The sequence below is a fragment of the Schistocerca serialis genome, chromosome 4 (assembly GCF_023864345.2).
Source record: "Schistocerca serialis cubense isolate TAMUIC-IGC-003099 chromosome 4, iqSchSeri2.2, whole genome shotgun sequence".
Classification (NCBI taxonomy): domain Eukaryota; kingdom Metazoa; phylum Arthropoda; class Insecta; order Orthoptera; family Acrididae; genus Schistocerca; species Schistocerca serialis.
Window position 1 is genome coordinate 232,449,721 of NC_064641.1, and position 27,005 is coordinate 232,476,725.

The window sequence follows — 27,005 nt, forward strand, 5'->3', positions numbered from 1 at the left end:
TATATATATATATATATATATATATATATATATATATACACTCCTGGAAATGGAAAAAAGAACACATTGACACCGGTGTGTCAGACCCACCATACTTGCTCCGGACACTGCGAGAGGGCTGTACAAGCAATGATCACACGCACGGCACAGCGGACACACCAGGAACCACGGTGTTGGCCGTCGAATGGCGCTAGCTGTGCAGCATTTGTGCACCGCCGCCGTCAGTGTCAGCCAGTTTGCCGTGGCATACGGAGCTCCATCGCAGTCTTTAACACTGGTAGCATGCCGCGACAGCGTGGACGTGAACCGTATGTGCAGTTGACGGACTTTGAGCGAGGGCGTATAGTGGGCATGCGGGAGTCCGGGTGGACGTACCGCCGAATTGCTCAACACGTGGGGCGTGAGGTCTCCACAGTACATCGATGTTGTCGCCAGTGGTCGGCGGAAGGTGCACGTGCCCGTCGACCTGGGACCGGACCGCAGCGACGCACGGATGCTCGCCAAGACCGTAGGATCCCACGCAGTGCCGTAGGGGACCGCACCGCCACTTCCCAGCAAATTAGGGACACTGTTGCTCCTGGGGTATCGGCGAGGACCATTCGCAACCGTCTCCATGAAGCTGGGCTACGGTCCCGCACACCGTTAGGCCGTCTTCTGCTCACGCCCCAACATCGTGCAGCCCGCCTCCAGTAGTGTCGCGACAGTAGTGAATGGAGGGACGAATGGAGACTTGTCGTCTTCACCGATGAGAGTCGCTTCTGCCTTGGTGCCAATGATGGTCGTATGCGTGTTTGGCGCCGTGCAGGTGAGCGCCACAATCAGGACTGCATACGACCGAGGCACACAGGGCCAACACCCGGCATCATGGTGTGGGGAGCGATCTCCTACACTGGCCGTACACCACTGGTGATCGTCGAGGGGACACTGAATAGTGCACGGTACATCCAAACCGTCATCGAACCCATTGTTCTACCATTCCTAGACAGGCAAGGGAACTTGCTGTTCCAACAGGACAATGCACGTCCGCATGTATCCCGTGCCACCCAACGTGCTCTAGAAGGTGTAAGTCAACTACCCTGGCCAGCAAGATCTCCGGATCTGTCCCCCAATTGAGCATGTTTGGGACTGGATGAAGCGTCGTCTCACGCGGTCTGCACGTCCAGCACGAACGCTGGTCGAACTGAGGCGCCAGGTGGAAATGGCATGGCAAGCCGTTCCACAGGACTACATCCTGCATCTCTACGATCGTCTCCATGGGAGAATAGCAGCCTGCATTGCTGCGAAAGGTGGATATACACTGTAGTAGTGCCGATATTGTGCATGCTCTGTTGCCTGTGTCTATGTGCCTGTGGTTCTGTCAGTGTGATCATGTGATGTATCTGACCCCAGGAATGTGTCAATAAAGTTTCCCCTTCCTGGGACAATGAATTCACGGTGTTCTTATTTCAATTTCCAGGCTCAATATATATAACAGTACTAAATTTCCCAGTAAGGTCAATTTTTATTTCTTTCAATGAACCATACACAGGAACATACCACCGAAGTCGCTGACGATAGTAGCGTCGACGAGGCATTGCGGCGGTACGTTAACACACAGTGAACGTTGCAGGCCAAAGCAGGCTGTATAATACTTTTTAATATAGTATTAATTTAATTCTTAAGTATTTAAGATAGGAACTTTTTCAAGAAATAGCAGTAAATAATATAATCATCTTTTTCTCAGAAACTGTTCGAGAGACTTCTAGATTTCTATACAACTTTCCCTGTTTAATCCCTTTGCATATAGTAAGCTGCTCTCGTGAGACTCTTTTGAATGTACGGAACAGGAGAATTTTAATAATTTTTTAAATTTAATTCTTAAGGGTAATATAAAATTCAGGTAAAGTTCTAAGCACCTTGCCAGTTATCTCAGTTCACACTCAGAATTTTAAAATTTGCTCTTGAGACGACAATTATTGTGTTCACAGAAAAAGTGTACGAAATTAAATAATTCGTAGATTCTGAGAAAAAGGAACATAAACTTTAAAGTATCAATTTTCATAAAATACAATATAAAGTTCAACCTAACGTTTTTATATGACATATGAGTGTATGAAGATGGTCGGATATGTCCGAAAGAGCAGATTGGTGATCTTGTAGCTCTCGAAAAACGAAATTAAAATGAAATCCAGACCATTAGCTGCTTATAGGCCTTGATAAATATCAACAGTGACAATTGAAAATGTGTGCCCCGACCAGGCTTCGAACCCAGGATCACCTGCTTACATGTTCTATGCGACTTTTTTTCTGATCTCATTTTGTTCGTCATTGGCCGCTGTGTTTGTTTGGGTCGGATGTACCATGAAACTTGCTCAGGTTCATCGTTGATCTATTCACTCAGTGTTTGTTTTTTTTAATTACGGAGGGCAACTAAGCCTTTGACCGACAAGCTGAGTTACCGTGCCGGCTGACTGAGCCACCAAGGACACAAAGCACTGAGCGACTGCAGGGATTGATCTCTGGCATACTCCCCGTGAATTCCACGTTTCCAGTTTAAGTCCCCACAGTACATTTATAGTGCCCTTGCCCACTACACTCATTACTCACCGCAGCCAGTCTACTGATTCCCATAAGAGTTTGAGCAACACTGAAGAAGATCATTGGCCGGTAAGTCTTATCTATATGAAGACATGTCCGAAAGAACAGATAGCATGTTCATATAGATAAGGCTTACCGGACAATGATCTTCTTCAATGCGGAAGCACTCGCATTGCTCAAACTCTCACCGAAATCGGTAGATTTACTGCCGCGAGTAATGAGTATAGTGGGCAGGGGCACAACAAATGTAATGTGTGGACAGTAAGTTGGAAATGTGGATCTCACGGGGAGTTTGCCAGAGATCAGTCCCTGCAGTCACTCCGTCCTCTGTGTCCTCGGTGGCTCAGTCGGATACACTGTCTGCCATATAATCAGGTGATCCTGGGTTCGAGTCCAGGTCTGCGCACACATTTTCAGATGTCCCCGTTGATATTTATCAATGCCTGTAAGCAGCAAATGGTCTGGATTTCATTGTAATTTCAAAACGTTTTTTTATGTCATCTCTTCAGAATGCCACAAATTTGTACTCAGGTTTCTTTTACGTTGTCGTTAACCCTGCCTGCAGGTGAGACTGTGCCATTTTCACAATGAATGGCTCCGTGACGCTGATACTAGTAGTGATGCTGGCGGCTCGAGTGGCCCACTCAGCCAGGATCCTGGGCATCATCCCGACGGCCTCCATCAGCCACCAGCTGCCTTTCAGACTGATAGCTCTCGAGCTCGCCAAGAGAGGCCATCAGGTCACAGTCATGACAACGGACCCGATAAGAGTAAGTGCACCTTCGACAGAAAATAATTTTTAGAGTCAAAGTCGTTGGCGTGGCTTACGGGTTCTTCAATATGGAATGTAGGTTTCTTCACTTTCTAGTGGAGGTAGAAAAAAATTCTTAAACATCAAAAGAACGATTGTGAAACCGTTTAAATTATAGTACATAGATAAAAACCTCTACAGATGTCGAGAGTCGGAAGAGCAGGTGGAAAAAAATAAATCTCTAAATAGACGTCGAGAGTTGGAAGTGCATGTGGAATTTTTTTGTCTGTGACAGTATACACTAAGAAGATAACATTCATTCCATGAGCAGTTGTCCTTAATCCGCAATGTTCTGATATCCCTTACTGCCACTGAATAACCCAAAAAGAGTTTATGGTCAGGGGTCCACGGAAAGTTGTCGACCTATCGCTGCTTCCTGGACGCTAATATTGTGGGCTCACAGGTATAGCTTGCAGCTCTCCATTTTTTCTGTAATTCTTTACCAGTTCTAACGATACCGACTGGACGCCGATCCTCTTTCCATCTCCTCCTTGTACCAAACTGAGGATCGAACTGAGGCTCTGGAATCAACTGTACATTATGAAAATCAGGTCGTATCACAGTCTGTTATCGAAACATAACGGCTGCTTTTGTCAACTGCAAGGTGCTTGCATTAAACTGAATTGGTTCTGTAAGTTGGTTCAGAGATGATGATGATGATGATGTTTGGGTTTTGGGGCGCTCAACTGCGCGGTTATCAGCGCCCGTACAAAGTCCCAACCTTCGTTCAGTCCAAACGCGCCACATTCACGAATGATGATGAAATGAGTACAACATAAGCACCCAGTCATCTCGAGGTAGTTCAGAGATTAAGTCGAGTCAGATTTATAAGGAACCTGTCGGTATGAGTCCACTTATCAGTATGGCCTGGATGTGTGCATTGTTTCGGTTGCGCAGGGTGTCGGGAAGACGTTGTATCCTCTCCTGCGGCAAGCCGGCCCACAGCTGTTGTAACTGCTCGTCGATATCCTAATCCATCGGGGGGAACTCAGCATCTTGCTGGCCAACAGAGTATCTCATATCGCGCAGCCAGCTCGTAGAGACACATGTCATGTGTGGAAGAGAATTACACTTTTAAAGAATCTCACACACGAGGCCGCAGGATGTCCATGACGTACCACTGTGCCGTCAGAGTTCTTTCAGTCACTACCAGCCATGACCAGAAGTTATTCCTGATGTCTGCCCACACTACGACGTCAGGATTAACACTGTTGGGTTCAAAATGGTTCAAATAGCTCTAAGCAATATGGGGGTTAACATCTGAGGTCATTAGTCCCCTATACTTAAACCGAACTAAGCTAAGGACATCGCACACATCCATGCCCGAGGCAGGATTCGAACCTGCGACCGTAGTAGCAGCGCGGTTCCGGACTGAAGCGCCTAGAATCGCTCTGCCACAGCGGCCGGCAACACTGCTGGGCCTCTCCAAAACATTGGAGGAATGGGGCTTATCACCGACTCGCCGTCGCACTTACTGACGATGCTCAGACTGGGTAGTGACGAACCGCGATTCATCGCTGAACGCAGTGCGACGCCATTCATAACCAGTCCTCGCTTCCCTATCAATGCACTCCTCCAAAAGCAGCCGTCTGTGTTGCGATGTTAACGGCAGAATACGCGTCGGACGGCTGCTCCCTAGTCTGGCTCCTGCTTGTCTCCGTCCAATTATGTGCGATGGCACAAAATGTTGCGGGAAGTTTATTACTTTTTTTCGGAGGGCAGAAGGGTTTACGATGTGTTTAGTGCACAATACGGCGATCGTCCCTTCTGGTGGTCAGAATTGCTCGACCGAAAGCTTTTCGACGAGTATGCCTGCCGTCCGTTCCATGCAGTCCAACATCGGGCCACGGTCGAGTCCAGGTGCCACACGAATCTGGACACAGCACGATAAGACCACCCAGTCAAATGGAGACCCACAGTAAGATTGCTTTGAAACTCTGTTGCTGATAACGATGTCTGACACGAGTAAGCGGCATCTTCGTGTCCTTCACAGAGTTCACTCAACATCTGACACTGCCCACGCCCCTTACATACCTATCGTACCTGGTAACAACACTAAACACTAGTAACACTATCCACTGCTCTTACCTTACGGGTAGAATTGCAACTCTAATAATTTCCATACCCGCCGAGTGCGGCACACGTATGAAGTTAGATTGACCTCCAACCATTTATTCCGGTGCTTCACTCTTTTTAAGAAACAGTGTAGGTTTAACTACGAAGCAATAACTGTCCTTAAATGCAAGACAAGCTGTAGAGTTATGTCTTAAACACTCCTTTAATAACTCTGAAATACTGACGAAATATAATGAATTTTCGGAAACGCTAAATTTAAATAAACACTTTTGTTGTAACCACTACCGGAACGGTAGCGGGGTTGCCGAGAACGAAGCGCGGCGGAACCAAACGGGAGCGGCCCGCGAACAACGAACGAACGGGAAAGGACGGACACGAACAACGACGGACGACCAAGGGAGACCTTACGACGACAATAAGCAACGGGGTGACAAGCGACACGAATGCACAACGTCCACTAGTAACGGAAACGAAGTACTCCAAACACTCTGTCTGTTGAAGCGATGTCGATAGACTCCACGAATATAGGACTGCCTAGCTGAGCTCTTTTTTCTTTATTTTTACTTTAACACCTTATACAAAGGTGGGCCGACAGCGGCAATCTTACGCTGCTCTTCGGCTACAGCTAGTACAAATAGCAACAAGGAAGACATAGAAAAACAAAACATAATGAAGTACAAAAAACAGTAGACACATGAGTACAAAACACGGAGCCGTTCGCAGGTGTAGTAAAATAAGAAACTTGACTGAAATAACACACGTGAACGATGGAGCGTGAGCGGTGAAACACTAAAGCACTAACACGACGGCACACGCAAAGAACCGACGGCGATGATCTCTGGGGTGTGAATGTTCACTTGACGTGTACGAGTCCGGGGACCTGCCAAAAAGGGTAAAAGTTGGGGGAGGAGGGAGAGGGGAGGGTGTAGATGCCAGTGGTAGAGGAGATGGAGGAAAGAAGGTAGGGGGTAGGGGAAGCCCAAGGGGAGGAGGGGGGGAGGAAGGGAGGAGGGAGAGAAGGGAGAGAGGGTGTCCTAACAAAAAAACACAGGGTGTGGAAGGGGAGTATAAAAGTTGGTAGGAGGGGTAGATGGAGGGGATGAGGGCATCATCAGGGAGGGGGAGTTGGTGGAAGCCACCTTGGACGAGGGTATGGAGAGTGGAGACATGGAGATCAGGTGGGACGTAGGAATAGAGGCGCGGCAGCAGACAGTGGTGGGAGAGGATGGGAGAGACAAGAGGGTGAGGGGGATCAAGTTTATGGCAGGTGTAGAGGATCCGTATCTGTTCAAGGAAAAGGAGGAGGTGCGGGAACGGAATAAGGTCATACAGGATCTGTGTGCGGGAGGGGAGACGGATGCAATAGGCGAGGCAGAGCACATGGCGTTCTAGGATTTGAAGGGCTTTGTAAAAGGTAGGAGGGGCGGAGATCCATGCAGGACCTGTGTAGCAGAGGATAGGGCAGATGAGGGATTTATAGGTATGGAGGATGGTGGAGGGGTCCAGATCCCATGTGCAGAAACGAGCTTGAGGAGATGGAGGCGGGAACGTGCCTTGGCTTGGATCGTCCGGAGATGGAGGTCCAGGAGAGGTGACAGTCAAGGGTGACGCCAAGGTATTTGAGAGTAGGGGTGAGGATGATAAGGACGGCCATAAATGGTGATATAGAAGCCGTGGAGACGGAAGGAAGAGGTGGTTCTGCCTACAATGATCGCCTGCTAGCTGATCATTTTTTTTTCTTTGTTGATATTCAGTTCCCCCCAAAGGGGGCGGGCTGGCAGCAGCTTACTACGCTGCTCTATAGCCTACAGACTTTTTTTAAAAAAAAAAGGAAGAAGAAAGAAACAAGGAAAAACAGGCGATAAAACGGTGATTTAAAGTGTAAAATGGCGTAAAAATGCGGAAAGTTAAAACAGAAAGCAAAAGGGGTAGGCAATGTTGATAAAATACACAGGAATCAGACAAGGAACAAAGTAGACACACAGTTAAAAAAAACCATGGCGACAGTCTGGTTTCTGTTCGCAAGAGATAAAAAATCACACCCAGCGACAGTATGATGGCTGTTCGCTACACTTCCCAAAAGACACAACACGGAACACTCACTGGAAAAACACACTGTAAAACACTGCACGAAAATGGCGGCACAAATACGGCACTCCCGATCCAAAGGCAGATTGGCGGGGGGGACTTGGAGAAGGGGGAAAAACAAGGAGGGAGGAGAGGAAAAAACGAAAAGGGGGGGGGGAACCAAGGAGGGAGAGGACTAATAAAGGGGGAGAAGGGCAGACGCGAGAGGGAATGAGAGGAGGCAGAGGAGGGAAATGTAAAAGGTCTCGGGGGAGAGAAGGGGGCAGAGAGAGGGGAGGTGGGGAAGAAAGAGGATGGAAGGAGGGGGGAAAGGGAGCCCAGGAAAAGGACAGAGGAAAGGAGGGAGAGTGAGGATCAGAGTTGATAGGAAGGATAAATGGAGGGAGAGAGGGCATCATCCGGGAGGGGAAGTTGATGGAAGCCACCTTGGGAAAGGAGATGTAGGGTGTAGAGATGGAGGGTAGGGGGGACACAACGGTGAAGACGTGGCAGGGGGCGGGGATTGGAGAGGAGAGGAGCAACCAGGGGGTGAGGGGGTTCAAGACGGTGGGAGGTGTAGAGGATGCGGGTATGTTCGAGGAATAGGAGCAGATGGGGGAAAGGAATAAGATCATAGAGGATCCGCGTGGGGGGCGGGAAGCGTATACGGAAGGCGAGGCAGAGTGCATGACGCTCAAGGATCTGGAGGGACTTATAGAATTTGGGGAGGGGGGCAGATATCCAGGCAGGACTGGCGTAACATAGGATGGGACGGATTAAGGATTTGTAGGTGTGGAGGATGGTAGAGGGGTGCAACCCCCATGTCTGGCCAGAGAGGAGTTTCAGGAGTCGGAGGCAGTTGTGGGCTTTGGATTGGATGGAGCGGATATGAGGGATCCAGGTGACGTGACGGTCAATGGTGAGGCCAAGGTAGGTGAGGGTGGGGGTAAGGCGGACAGGACGGGTGCAGACAGTAAGGGAGAAATCCAGGAGCCGGAAGGAGAGAGTGGTACGACCTACGATGATGGCCTGGGTCTTGGAAGGATTGAGTTTCAGGTGCCACTGGTTACACCATGCAGCAAAAAGCTAGCTGAAGGAGAGGCAGGCGCTTATATACAGGGTACGGTACCTCGCTATTGGCTGCTGGGACCACGTGCTCCACCGTGGCGCCCTCACGTTGTAGCGAGCCAGGAGAGCGCGCGCAGCCACGGCTTATTGCGCGACGGCTGTAGAGACCTCTAGTGGTAATCGAGGTCCATGCCGTCTGGCGCGGATTCAAAACCCGTGGCGCTCAGTGCCAGAACTCTGCTGTTCTGTGGTTAATGGAGCATCAAAATGGTTCAAATGGCTCTGAGCACTATGGGACTCAACTGCTGCGGTCATTAGTCCCCTAGAACTTAGAACTAGTTAAACCTAACTAACCTAAGGACATCACACACATCCATGCCCGAGGCAGGATTCGAACCTGCGACCGCAGCGGTCTCGCGGTTCCAGACTGCAGCGCCAGAACCGCGCGGCCACTTCGGCCGGCAATGGAGCATCAGAACGTGACCCAGAGTCGTTCAAATTTCATTCACATGAACATTCCAGAAAATCTCAAAGAAAAAAAATAATGTGATTAGTGACAAAAAAGTGGAACATACCACGAAAAGTTTAAAAATTTGCAAGAAGTTAAGAGGGGTAAGCGAACAGTCATTGAGGAAGTGGTACTAAGTAAATCTGATACAAAAATATCACCATTTAAAATAAGGAAAATACCACTATCCTCAGTAGTAAAAATTCATATAGAATAAAAAAAATCTCAATAAGAAACTCAAACTCTGCGGCCGTGTAATATGTAATGTGATGAGTCAATCACAGTATGTTTTTAAAAGGGCTATTCTAATGAGGCAGCTATTTATAATTTTATTGAGTACAAAATAAAATGCAAGCATTTGTTATTTTTTGTGACTATTCAAAGTTATTTGGTTGTATCAGTCATAATATTCTGTTAAGAGCAACAACGTTTTTATTGTTTACTTTGTTTCAGAACAATCTTTATTTAGATCTGTTTTAACAAACTGTTAACGGAAAAGTACGCTAGGATGTTTGAGTGTAGGGACGCCACATCATGTTCATGGGGGAAAATCACGAAGGGCGTTTCTCGGGGTTTCATCATGGGCCCAATAGTGTTCTTGTTTTATGGTAATGGTCTACCATTTTGTTTTAATCAGCTGGCAGAACTGGTGTTATCACGAGCATCATTTCGTGTTACATTCAGCCGCTCACTAAACATGTGTATTCCTCCCTGAAGGACAACAAAATATAAGAAGTGCGAGGCCCATGGTACGACACGGAAGTAAAGAACGACAGCAGCGCTCCTAGAGTCCTCGCAGCGAACTCTGAATACGAGAAAACAAATCACGAAAATGCGTATTTCTAATTCGAAATTCGCGATTTAGTTGATAATTTTTTATTCGTATGCTCTAAGACAAAAAAGAAGAAACGATTCAACATAAAGGAATTATCCGAGTGGGACGGAAATCTATAGATATGACGTATATGAACAGACAAACAAGTGATTCGAATTTCAGAAAAAATCCATTGTTTATTAAAGAGAAAGTGCTCCACAAATGGTACACGTCAACAACGCGGTGGTCCACGCAGTTATTCGGCTTGGCGTTGATTGATGGAGTTGTTGGATGTTGGCCACCGCTGTGCTGTAAGCGGATGTCAGTCAAAGAAGTGTTGCCGTGAAAGGAAATGCACCCTCAACCGACACTCCTGGTTGTCGGGCCTTATGGCGGGCGAATGTTAGGTTGGTATCCCACCGCTATCCGGGGCGCCTCCAAACAAATCTCGGCCTGGAATCTCCTTGGCTGCAGTAGAAATGTCTCCAGTGATGAACCTGTTTCGGACTGCTCCCTGATGACCAGCGAAGTCGTGTTTGTAGATGCCTTGGACAGCAGTCGAACGCCAACCTGTCTGTCACCTGTCAGATGGTGGTGGTGGTTGATTCGGTTCAAAATGGTTCAAATGGCTCTAAGCACTATAGGACTTAACTTCTGAGGTCATCAGTCCCCTAGAACTTAGAACTACTTGAACATAACTAACCTAAGGACATCACACACATCCATGCCCGAGGCAGGATTCGAACCTGCGACCGTAGCGGTCACCCGGTACCAGACTGTAGCGCCTAGAATAGCTCGGCCACCCAGGCCGGCGGTTGATTCGGGGGAGGGGACCAGGCATAGAGGTCTTTGGTCGCTTCGGATTAGGTAAGGATGGGGAAGGAAGTCGGCCGTGCCATTTCAAAGGAACCATCCCGGATTTTGCGATTTAGGGAAATCACAGAAAACCTAAATCAGGATGGCCAGACGCGGGTTTGAACCGTCGTCCTCCCAAATGCGAGTCCAGTGTGCTAACCACTGCGCCATCTCACTCGGTCCACCATATGGCCCGACAGCCAGCAGTGATTGTGTGGCGTGCCATTTATTTCATAGCACGACCCCTTCAGTTCTTATCTGCGGCATCCTTTAGCACGGCGGTACGTCGACATATTCTACATCCCGTTTTTTTGCCCATCATGGCAAGCCATCCTCGCCTAACATTTCAGAAAGATAATGGCCGCCCACACAGGGCGAGAGTTTCTACTGTTTGTCTTCGTGGTTACCAAACTCTATCTAGGCCAGCAAGGTCGCTGGACCTCCCACAAATTGAGAACATTTGGAGCATTATCGGCAGGACTCTCCAAACAGCTCGGGATTTTAATGATCTAATGTGATTAAATGATGATGGCCTCCTCTTGGGAAATATTCCATAGTTAAAATAGTCCCCAATCGGATCTCCGGGCAAAGGAGAAAGAAAACTGGCGTTCTATTGATCGGAGCGTGGAATGTCAGATCGCTTAATCGGCCAGGTAGGTAAGAAAATTTAAAAACGGAAATGGATAGATTAATGTTAGATATACTGGGAATTAGTGATGTTCGATGGCAGGAGGAACATGACTTCTGGTCAGGTGAATACAGGATTATAAATGCAAAATCAAACAAGGGTAATGCAGGAGTAAGTTTAATCATGAATAAAAAAAAATAGTAGCACTGATAAGCTACTACGAACAGCATAGTGAACGCATTATTGTAGCCAACACAGACACGAAGTCCACGTCTACCACGTCTCCGCAGATGATGAAGAGATTGAAGAAATGTATGAAGCGATAAAAGATATTATTCAGATAAGGGAGACGAAAATTCGATGGTCATGGGGACTGGAATTCGATAACAGGAATAGGAAGAGAAGGAAAAGTAGTAGGTGCACATAGACTGGGGTTAGGAATGAAAGAGGAAGCTACCAGGTAGAATTTTGCCCAGAACATAACTTAATCACTTGGTTTAAGAATCATGGAAGAAGGTTGTATTTGTGCAAGAGGCTTGGAGACACTGGACGGTTTCAGATAGATTATATAATTGTATGACAGAATTTCAGGAACCGGGTTTTAAATTGTAAGACATTGGCCTCTGACCACAATTTATTGGTTATGAACTGTAGATTAAAACTTAAGAAACTGCAAAAATTTGTGAATTTAAGGAGATGGGACCTGGATAAACTGAAAGAACCAGGGGGTAGAGAGTTTCAGAGAGAGCATTAGGGTATAATTGACAAGAACAGGGGAAAGAAATACAGTAGAAGAAAAATGGGCAGCTTTGAGAGATGAAATAATGAAGGCAGGAGAGGATCAAGTGAATAAAAAGACGAGGGTTAGTAGAAATCCTTGAGTAACAGAAGAGGTATTGAATTTAATTGATGAAAGGATAAAATATAAAAATGCAGTAAATGAAGACGATACAAACGTCTCAAAAATGATACCGACAGGAACTGCAAAATGGCTAAGCAAGAACGGCTAGAGAACAAATGTAAAGATGTGGAGGCATATATCACTAGGAGTAAGATAGATACTGCCTACAGGAAAATTAGAGAGACCTATGGAGAAAAGAGAACCACTTGTAAGAATATCAAGAGCTCAGATGGAAAAGAATGGAAAGCGGACAGGTGGAAGGAGTATGTAGAGGGTCTATACGAGGCCGATGTAGTTCAGGGCAATATGGAAGAGGATGTAGCTGAAGGTGAGATGGGAGAAATTGATACTGCGTGAAAAATTTGTCAGAGCACTGAAAGACCTAAGTTGACACAAGGCCCCAGGAATAGACAACATTCCATTAGAACTACTGATAGCCTGGGGAGAGCCAGCCATAACAGAACTCTACCATCTGGTGAGCAAGATGTGTGAGACAGACGAAAAATCTTCAGACTTCAAGAAGAATATAGTAATTCCAATCCCAAAGAAAGCAGGTGTTGACAGGTGTAAAAATTACCGAACTATCAGTTTAGTAAGTTACGGTTGCAAAATAGTAACACAAATTCCTCACAGACGAATGGAAAAACTGGTAGAAGCCGACCTTGGGGGTGATCAGTTTGGATTCCTTTGAAATGCTGGAACACGCGAGGGAATATTGACCCTACGACTTATCTTAGAAGATAGAATTTGTAGACTTAGAGAAAACTTTTGACGATGTCGACTGGCAAACTCTCTTACAAATTCTGAAGGTGGCAGGAATAAAATATAGAGAGCGAAATGCTCTTTACAATTTGTACAGAAACCAGATGGCAGTTATAAAGAGTCAAGGGCATGAAAGGGAAGTAGTGGTTGAGAAGGGAGTGAGAAAGGGTTGTAGCCTGTCCCAGATGCTCATCTGCATATACATGGACACTCAGAAAATCACATTTAAGTGCCTGGCAGAAGGTTCATCGAACCATCTTCATAATTCTCTATTATTCCAATCTCGTATAGCGTGCGGGAAGAACGAACATCTATATCTTTGTGTACGAGCTCTGATTTACCTTGTTTTATCATGGTGATCGTTTCTCCCTATGTAGGTCGGCATCAAAAAAATATTTTCGCATTCGGATGAAAAAGTTGGTAATCGGAATTTCGTGAGAAGATCTCTCCACAACGAAAAACTGATGATGTCCATCCCAAATACTGTATCATTTCAGTCACACTCTCTCCCCTATTTCGCGATAATACAAAGCTGTCCTTGTTTGAGCTTTTTTATTTTAAATTCTGTGCATTAGTATTTGTAAAATGACTCTTTCATATAGTGTTCATTAAAAAATGACGATCATTCCACTTGGGAGCTGTGGAATGGTACATTAGCTTATTTGTTTTAGTTGTAAATATTTGTCATGTATTGTTGTTTTGCTGACGTGTTCTACATCCCGGATGACCTCCTCACTATGGATCATTTGGAATGAAAGTAAATCTAATCCAATCTAATCTAATCCTACCTGATAAGGATTTCGCACCGCGTAGCCGTATTCCAAAAGAGGACGGACAATTGTAGTGTAGGCGGTCTCCTTAGTAGATCTGTTACAGATCCTAAGTGCCGTTTGGTTAGCCTTCCCCACAACATTTTCTGTGTTCTATGTGTTATTCAATCTGTATATTGAGCAAACAGTAATGGAAACAACAGAAAAATGTGGAGTAGGAGTAAAAGTCCATGGAGAAGAAATGAAAATGGTTCAAATGGCTCTGAGAACTATGGGACTTAATATCTGAAGTCATCAGTCCCCTAGAACTTAGAACAACTTAAACCTAACTAACCTAAGGACATCACACACATTCATTCCCGAGGCAGGATTCGAATCTGCGACCGTAACGGTCGCGCGGTTCCAGACTGAAGCACCTAGAACCGCTGGGCCACACCGGCCGGCAGAATAAATTAAAACTTTGAGGTTTCCCGACGACATCGTAATTCTGTCAGAGACAGCAAAGGACCTGGAAGAGCAGTTGAACGGTATGGACAGTGTCTTGGAAGTAGGATATAAGATGAAAATCAACAAAAGCAAAACGAGGATAATGGAATGTAGTCGAATTAAATCAGGTGATTCTGAGGGAATGAGATAAGGAAATAAGACACTTAAAGCAGTGGATGAGTTTTGCTATTTGGGCAGCAAAATAACTGATGATGGTCGAAGTAGAGAGGATATAAAATGTAGACTGGCTATGGCAAGGAAAGCGTTCCTGAAGAAGAGAAATTTGTTAACATCGAGTATAGATTTAGGTGTCGGGAAGTCTTTTCTGTAAGTATTTGTATGGAGTGTAGTCATGTATGGAAGTGAAACATGGACGATAAATAGCGTAGACTAGAAGAGAGCAGTAGCTTTTGAAATGGCGTGCTGCAGAAGGATGCTGAAGATTAGTTGGCTAGATCATGTAATTAATGAGGAGGTACTGAATAGTATTGGAGAGAAGAGGAACTTGTGGCACAACTTGACTTGAAGAAGGGATAGGTTGGTAGGATACATTCTGTGGCATCAAAGAATTACCATTTTAGCACTGGAGGGGAGTATGGAGGGCAAAACTCGTAGAAGCAGACCAAGAGATGAATAGAGAAGCAGGTTCAAAAGGATGTAGATTGAAGCAGTTGCTCGGAGATGAAGACGCTTGCACAGGACATAGTAGCATGAAGAGCTGCCTCAAACCAGGCAGAAGACGGAAGACCACAACAACAACAATGCACCAGTTCGACAGAATTTGGCGCGGTATCCCTCAGGATGACATCCAACAACTCTGTCAACCAATGCCTAGCCGAATAACCGCTTGAATAAGGGCCAGAGGTGGACCAACGCATTATTGATTTGCTCAGTTTGTGAAGCGCTTTCTCTTGAATAAATAATTTTTTTGACATTGTAATCATTTGTTTGTCCATTTACGTCCATCTATCGATATATTCCAGAAATCTCAATCAAAAACCAAGATCAACTTCTCATAGCTGGGTTTCACAATCATGTAAAATTTTATAAAAGACGTCGTGGTTGCCTTTTGTATCTAAAATAATTTATTTTTGAAACCAAATATTGCAGTTTATACTTATGCGATCAGTTCAGCTTGTATTTATGTGATACAGAAAACAAACAGGCAATCGTGGATTCATTTACACCACACAATATTATGAGTCTACGCAAAAATTAAGCAGATTGCTAGCAAGATATTCACAAAGCAATTCAATGAGTACAACATGAAGAAGAAGTAATAATCGTGAACACAATACGATGAAACCAGCTTCTGTCACGTCAGATGAGTTTTAGGTTTAGACATGTGCTTAAGAGGCGTTATTTTCTCTTAGTGGCCCAAACACCCTTGCTTGTAAATGCTAAAAATGTAACAGTAGTTACGCACATGTATTCAAAAGTTATTAACATGTACTACAAGCAATATATCTCAGCAGAAATCAATATGCTATAATCATCTTCCCACCCTGATGGAAATTTAAAAGCAAATTATACACATTCTCATACTTTCATCAATGGATCTACTAGTGAAATTTTTATAACTAGAGTTTACTAAATGCCGGAGCATTCAGTACTGTGGAAGTATGTTCACACAATCCCATGTGCAATTATGCCCATCGAGTAGAATGTTTTTGCTGCATAATAGTAACTGGTACATGAGCTACGTACTCAGACACTAATTCAAAAATGTATACTAAATGGGAAGGAGGAACATCATTCGAAGCGGTTCCTGAAAAGCTGTAATAAAGTTGAATAGCAATTCTGTCAATAGCTGCGAACATGGAGTTCTCCATTAAATGCGGGAAGGTACGATAAATGGATTCGAACTAAAATAAAAAAGAATACGAACAACGTAATTTCGACGCATTTAAGTCGATCAGTTCACAGACGGGTTTACAGGAGGAATAAATGGCCACAGAAAATTGTACAACGAAACCAGCTTCTGTTTTATATGAAACGAAAACAAATAAGGAATTATTTTCTCCACCCCATATTACAGATGCGAGCAAGATCAAGCGCAAAACGAGTAAAATATTAACAGTGCAATTTATAGAGTGCAATAAACATATGAAGTTGTACTCTGTCAGTAACACAGTGCGATGAAATCAACTTCTGTCCTGAACCGTCTGCCCCGATAGCTGAGTGGTCAGCGTGACGGATTGCCGTCCTAAGGGCCCGGGTTCGATTTCCGGTTGGGGAATTTTCTCCTCTCAGGGACTAGGTGTTGTGTTGTCTTCATCATCATTTCATCCCCATCTGGCGCGCAGGTCGCCCAATGTGGCGCCGAATGCAATGAGACCTGCACCTCGGCCGCCGGACCTGCCCCGCAAGGGGCCTCCCGGCCAATGACGCCAAACGCTCATTTCCATTTCCATTTGTCCTGAACGAAATCAAAACAAATATGGAAGGATTTAAATCGCCCAATAAGAAGACGAGATGTTTGCTTGATAAACTTGCAGCGTTCCAAGTGGCCTGGCAGCGAACCAAGATCGTGTTACCGGAAGTCCCCATATGAGTTTCACCCCCCCCCCCCCTACTCCTTTCGCTCATTCAATCGTAACGTCATAGCGAAGTACTAAGGACAGAGCGTGCGAGAGATGCGTGTGTGCAGACAGTGACAGCAGCCTATTGCGCTGTTGCGCATGGTAGGTCAGTACAGGGACAGTTAAAGTTGTTTTCGGATGACGTCATGTCATGTGCTCGAGTGGATTCTGCATCACAGATTTGCAGTCAGGGTGCGTAGGATAACCGTGAGTGCTCAAACGAAATTTCAACCACAGATTATAACTCCAGGTGTCGGTCCAGTGCGTCTAGCACTCAGATTGGCAGCAGGCCCTCAACTGGGCTTTTTCTATCCTACAACAACCATCACTGCCACCGAGGCGGAACCAGCTTTTATCAGAGAACACAACATACCTCCACCGTGCCCTTCAGTGACTGTCCTTTGACACCACCGAAGTCCCAAATGACGGTAGATTAGCATCAGTGGATTGTACGGTATGCGGCGTCTGGCTCGGTGCTGTCCTTGAAGTAAACGATTTACAGCAGTTCATTGTGCCACTGTGCTCACATTGCTGCTGGACATGCAGTACGATGCGCCACAACACGATGGTCTCTCCTCTCGGTAGTGCCGCGTGGCCCTTCAGAGCCCGGTCTTCTTGCGACCACCACTGCCAACAACTATATACAGTGGTTACATTCCTGTCAAGTCTTTCCGCAGTATTGCAGAAGGAAAATCCAGCTTCTCGTAGCCCTGTTATACGGCCCCTCTCAAAGTCAGTGATGCGGTGAGAATGGTGTCTTTGCCGCGTTAAAGCCATTCTTGAGTAGCATCAACTCACCACGTCCAGTCTGAAAGGTGACTAACGCTGATGACCTTAACAGCGTGTATTCGAAAAATACATGATTTCCATCCTCGTAGTGGGCCTAATAGCGCCACTCTTACGCGACAGACGCGAAATTCGAAAAGAAATAGGTGCGACAACATGCCTATCAACTTTCTTTTATGTCGCACTACTTCTTCTTAGTGTTGCGATGGTTTTCCGCCAGTGTGTTTAGCGTAAGTCCACAAGTGACCTTTCCTGTAATAACCCCTCATTAAGCACTCATTGTACAACGGAAAATAATTAAAATAATCGTAAGGTAACTGAGAATATTGGCCACAGCTTTACAGTACATATATTTCCTAAAGATATTTATTGCCCACAATTCACTGCAGTTTCAGAGTTATGAACCAGTTCACAAATACAGTAAGAGAAAGAAAAATAATTTTAATTTCGTTCTAGTGAATCTAACTTAGTCACAAGGTGTGAAATACGGACCTATGATACTCTTTGATAACTTTTTGTATGGGAATGGAATGTATGAAGGACCTTAGAAGTGTTTCCACATGAAGACTTAAGTGGTATCTTCTTAACAACATTTTCTTCACCATACAGCAACTCTTGATTAGAAATAAGTAGACGTATGCAAAACTATAATTGGCAAGTATAGAGACGTGAAACAGTTACTACAGTCCTTTATTTAGTTCAAAAATTCCTGATAATAACGTTTATGGTCGTGCATGGGACGCAGAACTAAGTAACTAACTAACTGAGGTATAAAGGATTCATCCTTTGCCAAGAAAGAGTAAGAAAACTGGTGTTTGTATTTGACATTTGTACTTAACAAAATAAAGGATACCTGCAGCCACCACACATGCTTGGCAGCATCGTAGTATGCTCTCTTTGAGGCTGTTGAAAGAGCAATGATGGATGTCCACGAAGTTCCTGCACAGCTCTGCATGCGTCCTTGGTCGCAGGTCATCTGCGGTTCTTCTCCCCCTATTCATCGCTACTCGGCTCTCTGCAAATCATATGTGGGATCATGTGGGATCTGTCTACGTAGCATACGCATCTTCACCACATATTCGTCCGCTAGGGCAGACAGGCATTGTCTTCTAGAGACAGAGACTGCGAGGGAACTTTGAAAAGTCACTCATTTGGCTCAAGGGTGGGCGATATTTAACATAGCTGTTAAAATAATACCGCTACTGAATTGTAACTATGAAGCAATAACACGATTCGCTATGGGTATATTACATTCACAAACAGAGAAGCGAATTTTCGTCACACTCCTCGTCTTGTGTAGCTATGAAGCTAAAATACGTTTCTTCTGGCAATGGCCATGAAACTAAACAACTTTTCCTCTAGCCATGAGCACAGCGTCCGGGGGCGGGGGCGGGGGATCGCAGACGCGAGTCCTCCATAATATTATTTGAAAAGCGATTTAAGTTTTTTGAGTCTTAGTTGACAAAAAATGATACCGTTACTTGTGCAGTAAGAATTTACAGTTTTCAGGATTTACTAACGTTCCAGTGAATCAAATGCGCTTGTATTACTCACCAAAAAGAATTTAGTTTGAAAACGATTGTTTAGGACATAATGTATAGGCATTGAGAATGCTCCATAAAGCGGTTTTAGGTCCTAATTTTTTCAACTTCTTTCAAGGGGATCTCATGTTTAGACCCCCTAGTGATATGCACTGTATCTATTGAATCCTCCCGCCCCAATAATTTAGTGCTGGTGTCAGTTACAAATTTCATTAATGTACAACAAACCAATACTCTTACCATTCACGCCTTGCCACAGCAGTAGACAGACTCAGAATTCCGTCTCGGAGCTCTTTAAACTGAGACGTCTCGTGTGATCAGCACAATGGCCACACTCCTAGGAAGCACACGAACAGTTTTGTGTTTCCCCGAAGCCGTTCCAAGTGGCAGCCGCTACTCCGTAATAGCTCCACACGGGCAGTGTTACTCGCGGATGGAAATTCTGTCTTCGTTAGCAGCTCACAGTTTAAGGGATAGGTGTGGACAGCGTGAGAAGTGGCTGATTGGATGGATCACTCGATGTGTTGTTTAAAGATGTGCACTGAGTAACTTATATTCTCAAGGAAACAATATTTGCTGTGTAACTGGTATGTAAATGTTTAACCCAGAAAACGGGTATTTTATATATCTCGAGGCGGTGTCGAAGATAAACGCAGTTACGAAGCGCAGTATCTTCTTGGTACGTTGAAGCTATGAAGAGAGTAGTTAATGAACGATCAAAAGGCTTTTGCACTACATGTTGAATGGAAATGACTTATCGAGAGGCAGGTGAAAAATAAAAGGTCGACTAAGCTCAACGAGACAGGGAAATATATAACAGCGATTCTGGAAAAGGAGTGAAGGAAATAAGATTAAGGTTTAGCGTCCCGTCGACGTTGAGGTCATTAGAGACGAAGCAGAAGCTGGAAATGTTTCAAGAATGGTGAAGGAAATCGACCGTGCTCTTTACAAAGGAACCATCCCAGCATTTTCCCGTGGCAGATGAGGGAAATCGCGGAAAACATATTGTGCATAGCCTGACGCGAATTTTGAACCGTCGTCCTCCCAAATGCGGACCATTGTTGGAATCATTGCCCCATCTCACTGGCTGTGCTAGTGAAGAATGAAAAAAACAAGTCGTCAGAAGTGCAGCTTTCTTTTCGCGGAAGGGGCGAAACATTCGTAGCTCCGAGTGTATTCTGTGCTCTTGTGAGCAGGTATTAACATTGTGTGTATGTTCCACACCTCCTCCAAAACCACAGGACCGATTTCAGCCAAACTTGGTACAGGTATACCTTACTGTCACTGTACAACATATAGTTCAGGAGATTACCATTGATCTGATAAACGAACTGGGAGGTCAGTCATAAAAACAAAGGCGTTTTTCGCTGCGGCAGGACCTTCTCATGAAATTTCAATCACCAACTTTCTCCTCACAGTGAGAAAATATTTTGCTAGCACCCGCCTACATATTGGAAATGATCATCATAATAAAACAAGAGAAATCTGAGCTCGCACGGAAAGCTAGAGTGGAGCGGTAGCTTAAAGATGATTTGATGAACCCTCTGCCTGGCACTTAGTTGTTAGTTGGAGAGTAATCATACAGATGCATGTAGGTAAGTAGAAGAAAAGGGTTGGGTGAAAAACTGCGCCGGCCGAGGTGGCCGAGCGTTTCTAGGCGCTACAGTCTGGAACCGCGCGATCGCTACGGTCGCAGGTTCGAATCCTGCCTCGGGCATGGATGTGTGTGATGTCCTTAGGTTAGTTAGGTTTAATTAGTTCTAAGTTGTAGGGGACTGATGACCTTAGAAGTTAAGTCCCATAGTGCTCAGAGTCATTCGAACCATTTGAATTTGAAAAACTGCCGCATCATGTATGATGTTTAAATTAATTACTTCTTTACTAGTAACTCCATTCGCAACACATTTTTCGGTCGATAATCACTTATGGTGGCGATATGCCAAAATATTTATATCACTGGAGAACACATAGTTCAGAAGATATGACGTCATAAATATTAAGTACAAGGCCAGACGTTGGGCAGTACGGGCGTGGTCGCATAGCTATAAATAAGTACCTGGGCAACACCGCGTTTCTCCGCTAGAATTACATAAAGTAAAGCATGGTAATCCTAGATTCAGTTTTGTCTGTGTTCGTTTCCGGTTGCTAAAAATAATTGGCAGGCATAAGTCAAGTTATTTGTGAAGATATGTTACTGTAACAGACGAAAGTTACGAATTTGCATGGTACGATATTTGTAATCAAACATTATGTCCCAAAATGACTGACAGTAACCTGAGAGAACATCTGGAGAGAAAGCATCCAACAATATTTTTGTCAATTTACGTTTATCGCCATGGAAATATGTAGAAACGATTCTGTATGTAAATGCGGTCTATTTGATGAAGGAACTATGAATACATTGTTTAGAACTTAAAACAAATCTCGTTAAAAATTTAGAAACCAATGTTACATTAATGTGAACCATTTTAATGATTTCGCCGTGTCTCACTGCATACGTAGACCGAATTGAATAAATATCAAGTTTCTGGAAACCATTAATACTCATAATAATGTGTTTATCCCATCACTGATGTGATACATAGAAGAAAGAAAAAAAAATATGTTTAACGTCCCACTGAATACAAGGTGGTTACAGGTGGAGCAAATGTGCGGACTGCATGAGCCAGGATTGTTTCACGCTGTCCTCTCTTCCTCCTCTTTCCATCATCCCTTGCTCATACCACATGTACACACATCAAAAAAAGTTTTGCATCACGTCAGTTCCAAGAGTTCCGGAACCTTTACAGAGAATTGGAATAGAGATCCGCGTGACCGCTACGGTCGCAGGTTCGAATCCTGCCTCGGGCATGGATGTGTGTGATGTCCTTAGGTTAGTTAGATTTAAGTAGTTTTAAGTTCTGGGGGACTGATGACCACAGATGTTAAGTCCCATAGTGCTCAGAGCCATTTGAACCATTTGAATAGAGATCAACATAAACATCATTTCCGCCGTTTTTATTGCTCATGAACATCACACATTACATGTTGTACCACCATATAGCGAGACCTTCAGAGGTGGTGCTCCAGATTGCTGTACACACCGGTATCTCTAATACCCAGTAGCACGTCATTTTGCACTGATGCATACCTGTATTCGTTGTGGCATACTATCCACAAGTTAATCAAGGCACTGTTGGTCCAGATTGTCCCACTCCTCAACGGCGATAGGGCGTAGATCCCTCAGGGTGGTTGGTGGGGAACGTCGTCCATAAACAGTATTTTTCAATCTATCCCAGGCATGTTCGTAAGGGTTCATGTCTGGAGAACATGCTGGCCACTCTAATCGAGCGATGTCGTTATCCTGAAGGAAGTCATTCACAAGATGTGCATGATGGGAGCGCGAACTGTCGTCCATGAAGACGAATGCCTCGCCAGTATGCTGCCGACATGGTTGCACTATCGGTCGGAGGATGGCAATCACGTATCGTACAACCATGACGTCGCCTACCATGACGACCAGCGGCAGACGTCGGCCCCACATAATGCCACCCCAAAACAGCAGGGAATCTCCACCTTTCTGCACTCGCTGCACAGTGTGTCTAAGGCGTTCGGCCTGCTGAGGTTGCTTCCAAACACGTCTCTGACGATTGTCTGGTTCAAGGCATATGCGACACTCAACGGTGAAGAGAGCGTGATGCCACTGAGGGGCACATTCGGCATGTTGTCGGGCCCATCTGTACCGCGCTGCATGGTGTCGTGGTTGCAAAGATGGACCTCGCCATGGACGTCGGGAGTGAAGTTGCGCATCTTGCAGATTATTGGGCACAGTTTGAATCGTAACACGAAGTCCTGTGGCTGCACGAAAAGCATTATTCAACATGGTGGCGTTGCTGTCAGGGTTCCTTCGAGCCATAATCCATAGGTAACGGTCATCCACTGCAGTAGTAGCCCTTGGGCGGCGTGAGCGAGGCATATCATCGACAGTTCCTATCTCTCTGTATCTCCTCCATGTCCGAACAACATCGCTTTGGTTCACTCCGAGACGCCTGGACACTTCTCTTGTTGAGAGCCCTTCCTGTCACAAAGTAACAATGCGGACGCGACGGATCCGCGGTATTGCCCGTCTAGGCATGGTTGAACTACAGACAATAAGAGCTGTGTACCTCCTTCCTGGTGGAATGACGAACTGATCGGCTGTCGGATCCCGTCCGTCAAATAGGCGCTGCTCGTGCATGGTTGTTCACATCTTTGGGCGGGTTTAGTGACATCTCTGAACAGTCAAAGGGACTGACTGCGAAACAGTATCCACAGTCAACGTCTATCTTCAGTAGTTCTGGGAACTGGGGTGATGCAAAACATTTTTTGATGCGCGTATTTATGATGTTACGAAGTGAGGTGCCACAGTGGTTACAAGGTCGGACTCCCATTTTTGGAAGCGACGATTCAAATCCCAGCCCATTCATCGAGATATAGATTTTCCATGTTTTCCCTGTCTTTCTCCAGCCAAATGCCGGGATAGATCCTCTGTATAGGGCACGGCCGATTTCGTTCTCCATCCCTCCCTACCCCGAGCTCATGGTCTGCCCCTATAGTCGATGGGATGTTAAACTCTACATATTCCTTCCTTTACGATGTTCTTCTGTTTGCACGTTTCTGTGGCTCTAAATTTTCATTAAATGTTTTAGTAATTGTCCGCTGACTTTTGATGATGCATTCTAACGTCAGTACAACCATGCCACCAGGTGACATGTTATGATAGTTGGGTTCTATAACTGCAGTACGGAGTCAGTTGTGCGATAAGTAACTCTTTACATGATATTATGTATTAAGTTCTTTTCTTTACTGTGTGAAATCGTTTGTCAGTGGATTTAATTACATCTATTCTTAATAGGCCAACTTTAAGTTGTGCGCCGCGCGCGGTATCCCCGCGGTCTGCCGGCACCTTGCCACGGTTCTCGCGGCTCCCCTCGTCGGAGGTTCGAGTCCTCCCTCGGGCACTGGTGTGTGTGTTGTCCTTAGCGAATGTTAGTTTCAGTTAGATTAAGTAGTGTGTAAGGCTAGGGACCGATGACCTAAACAGTTTGGTGCCATAGGAACTTACCACAAATTTCCATATTTATGTTGTGCGTTCATGTCAACTGTGATGTGTTTGGTAGACACTCAGATGATGTTCCCCACCCGAAACGCTTAAATAATGAAGTTTTAACGACAGGTGGCTTCTTTTGCACGATCTAAAAGCGGTGCTTAGTAAAAAAGGTAAATGAAATCGGCCGCTATCTTTTCGAGAGAATTAATGTGGTTTATTTCCGTGGCGATTTAGGGAAACCCCGGAAATTCTAAATTTAGATAGCTAGATGGGGTTCGAACCGCTTTCATTCCGAGCCTCAGCCACATCTCTCGGTCACGTGGTTGCAGTACGTCATCTCTGTAGTCGCCGGCCGGGGAGGCCGAGCGGTTCTAGGCGCTTCAGTCTGGAACCGCACGACCGCTACGGTCGCAGGTTCGAATCCAGCGTCGGGCATGGATGTGTGTGATGTCCTTAGGTTAGTTAGGTTTAATTAGTTCTAAGTTCTAGGCGACTGATGACCTCAGAAATTAAGTCGCATAGTGCTCAGAGCCATTTGAACCATTTGAACTGATGACCTCAGAAGTTAAGTCCCATAGTGCTCAGAGCCATTTGAGCCATCTCTGTAGTCGACAGAAGAAGAAACATTCACTCGATGACAAACAAAAGTGTGACCATCCCAATACGACACATCAGTAATCACTAAACTGCTTACTGTGCATATCAGAAGCGTCGCAAAAGAGAGTTCAGTGCTACTGTTGGCTTGGGAGAGTCCTATGTGTAAATTCAGCAGCTTAATAGAGAAGGATTTGCTTCATCAGCGCACTACAACACATACAGACGGCGATAGTATCGCCTACACAAGGCAGAAACGGGCAGTGCATTGGCGGAGCTGTCGTTAGTACTCAGGTAATTAATGTGAAAAGGTTTCCCAAGTGATTGCGGCCGCACGGCGGAAATTAATCGACTTCGAACGCGGAATAGTTCTTAGAGTCAGACGCATGGGACATTCAATTTCGGAAATTGTCAGCGAATTCAATATCCCGAGGTTCACAGCCACAAGAGTGTGCCGAGAGTACCAAATTTCAGCTATTATCTCTCACGATGGACAACGCAGTGGCCTACGACCTTCACTTAACGATGAGAGCAGCGGGTTTTGCTTAGAGTTGTCAGTGCTAACAGACAAGCAACACTGGGCAGGAATCAATGTAGGACGCACGACGAACATATCCGTTAGGACAATGAGGCGAAATTTTCTTTAATGGGCTATGGCAGCAGATGACCGACACGAGTGCCTCAGTTAACAGCTGGAATCGTGACCATACCAGCTGGGCTCTAGAGACTGGAAAACTGTGGCCTGGTTAGACGAGTCACGAATTCATTTGATAAGAGATGATGGTATGGTTCAATTGTAGCCCAGACCCCACGAGGCCATGGATCATAGTTGTCAATAAGGCACTGTGCAAGCTAGTGGTGGCCGGCTGCATAATGGTGCGGGCTATGTTTACATGGAATGGAACTGATCATTCACTGGAAACGGTTATCTTCGGCTACTTACAGACTATTTTCAGCCATTTGTGGACGTTATGTTGCTAAACAACATTGGAATTTGTATGAATTAAAATTGCCATGTCTCTGGGCCATAATTGTTCGCAACTGGTTTCAAGAACATTCTGGACAATTACAGCGATTTGATTTGGCCACCCATCTCGCCCGACATGAATCCCATTGGACATTTATGGGACACAGTCGAGAGGTCAGAACGCCCACAAAATCCTGCATAGAAGCAGCAAGGCTTATCATTTATGCAGGGGACTACCAACGGCTTGTAGAGTGCATATCACGTCGAGTTGCTGCGCTTCCCCAAGGATAAAGAATGTCCGACACGATATTAGGAGGTCTTTTGGCACCTCGTTGTATGATCCCTTTCTTCGCAGTTCGTGACAATATGAGAGTTGTGTCTTAAATGGATCTGTTAAGTGTAGGTGATTGTAATGGGTATGTGTACTGGCCATTAAAATTGGTACACCAAGAAGAAACGCGGATGATAAACGGGTATTCATTGGACAAATATATTATACTAGAACTGACATGTCATTACATTTTCACGCTATTTGGGTGCATAGATCCTGCGAAATCAGTAGCCAGAACAACCACCTCTGGCCGTAATAACGGCCTTGATACGCCTGGGCATTGAGTCAAACAGAGCTTGGATGGCGTGTACAGGTACAGCTGCCCATGCAGCTTCAACACCATATCACAGTTCATCAAATATAGTGACTGGCGTGTTCTGACGAGCCAGTTGCTCGGCCACCATTGACCAGACCTTTTTAATTGGTGAGAGATCTGGAGAATGTGCTGGCCAGGGCAGCAGTCGAACATTTTCTGTGTCCAGAAAGGCCCGTACAGGACAAGCAAATTGCGGTAGTGCATTATCCTGCTGAAATGTAAGGTTTCGCAGAGATCTAATGAAGGGTAGAGCCACGGGTCGTAACACATCTGAAATGTAACGTCCACTGTTCAAAGTGCCTTCAATGCGAACAAGAGGTTACTGAGACGTATAACCAATGGCACCACATACCATCACGCCGGGTGATACGCCAGTATGGCGATGACGAATACACGCTTCCAATGTGCGTTCACCGCGATGCCACCAAACACGGATGAGGCCATCATGATGCTGTAAACAGAACCTCGATTCGTCCGAAAAAATGACGTTTTGCCAT

General features: G+C 45.3%; 1 protein-coding gene across 1 annotated transcript in view; it reads left to right on the forward strand.

Annotated features, from left to right (window-relative positions):
• Positions 1–3,164: 3,164 nt before the first annotated feature.
• The window catches only part of LOC126474366 (UDP-glucosyltransferase 2-like), a 52,373-nt gene continuing 28,532 nt past the window's right edge, over positions 3,165–27,005 (forward strand). Inside the window, exon 1 of the mRNA XM_050101833.1 lies at positions 3,165–3,347. Coding sequence (XP_049957790.1) covers positions 3,165–3,347 — 183 coding nt within the window. The remainder of the gene's footprint in view (positions 3,348–27,005) is intronic.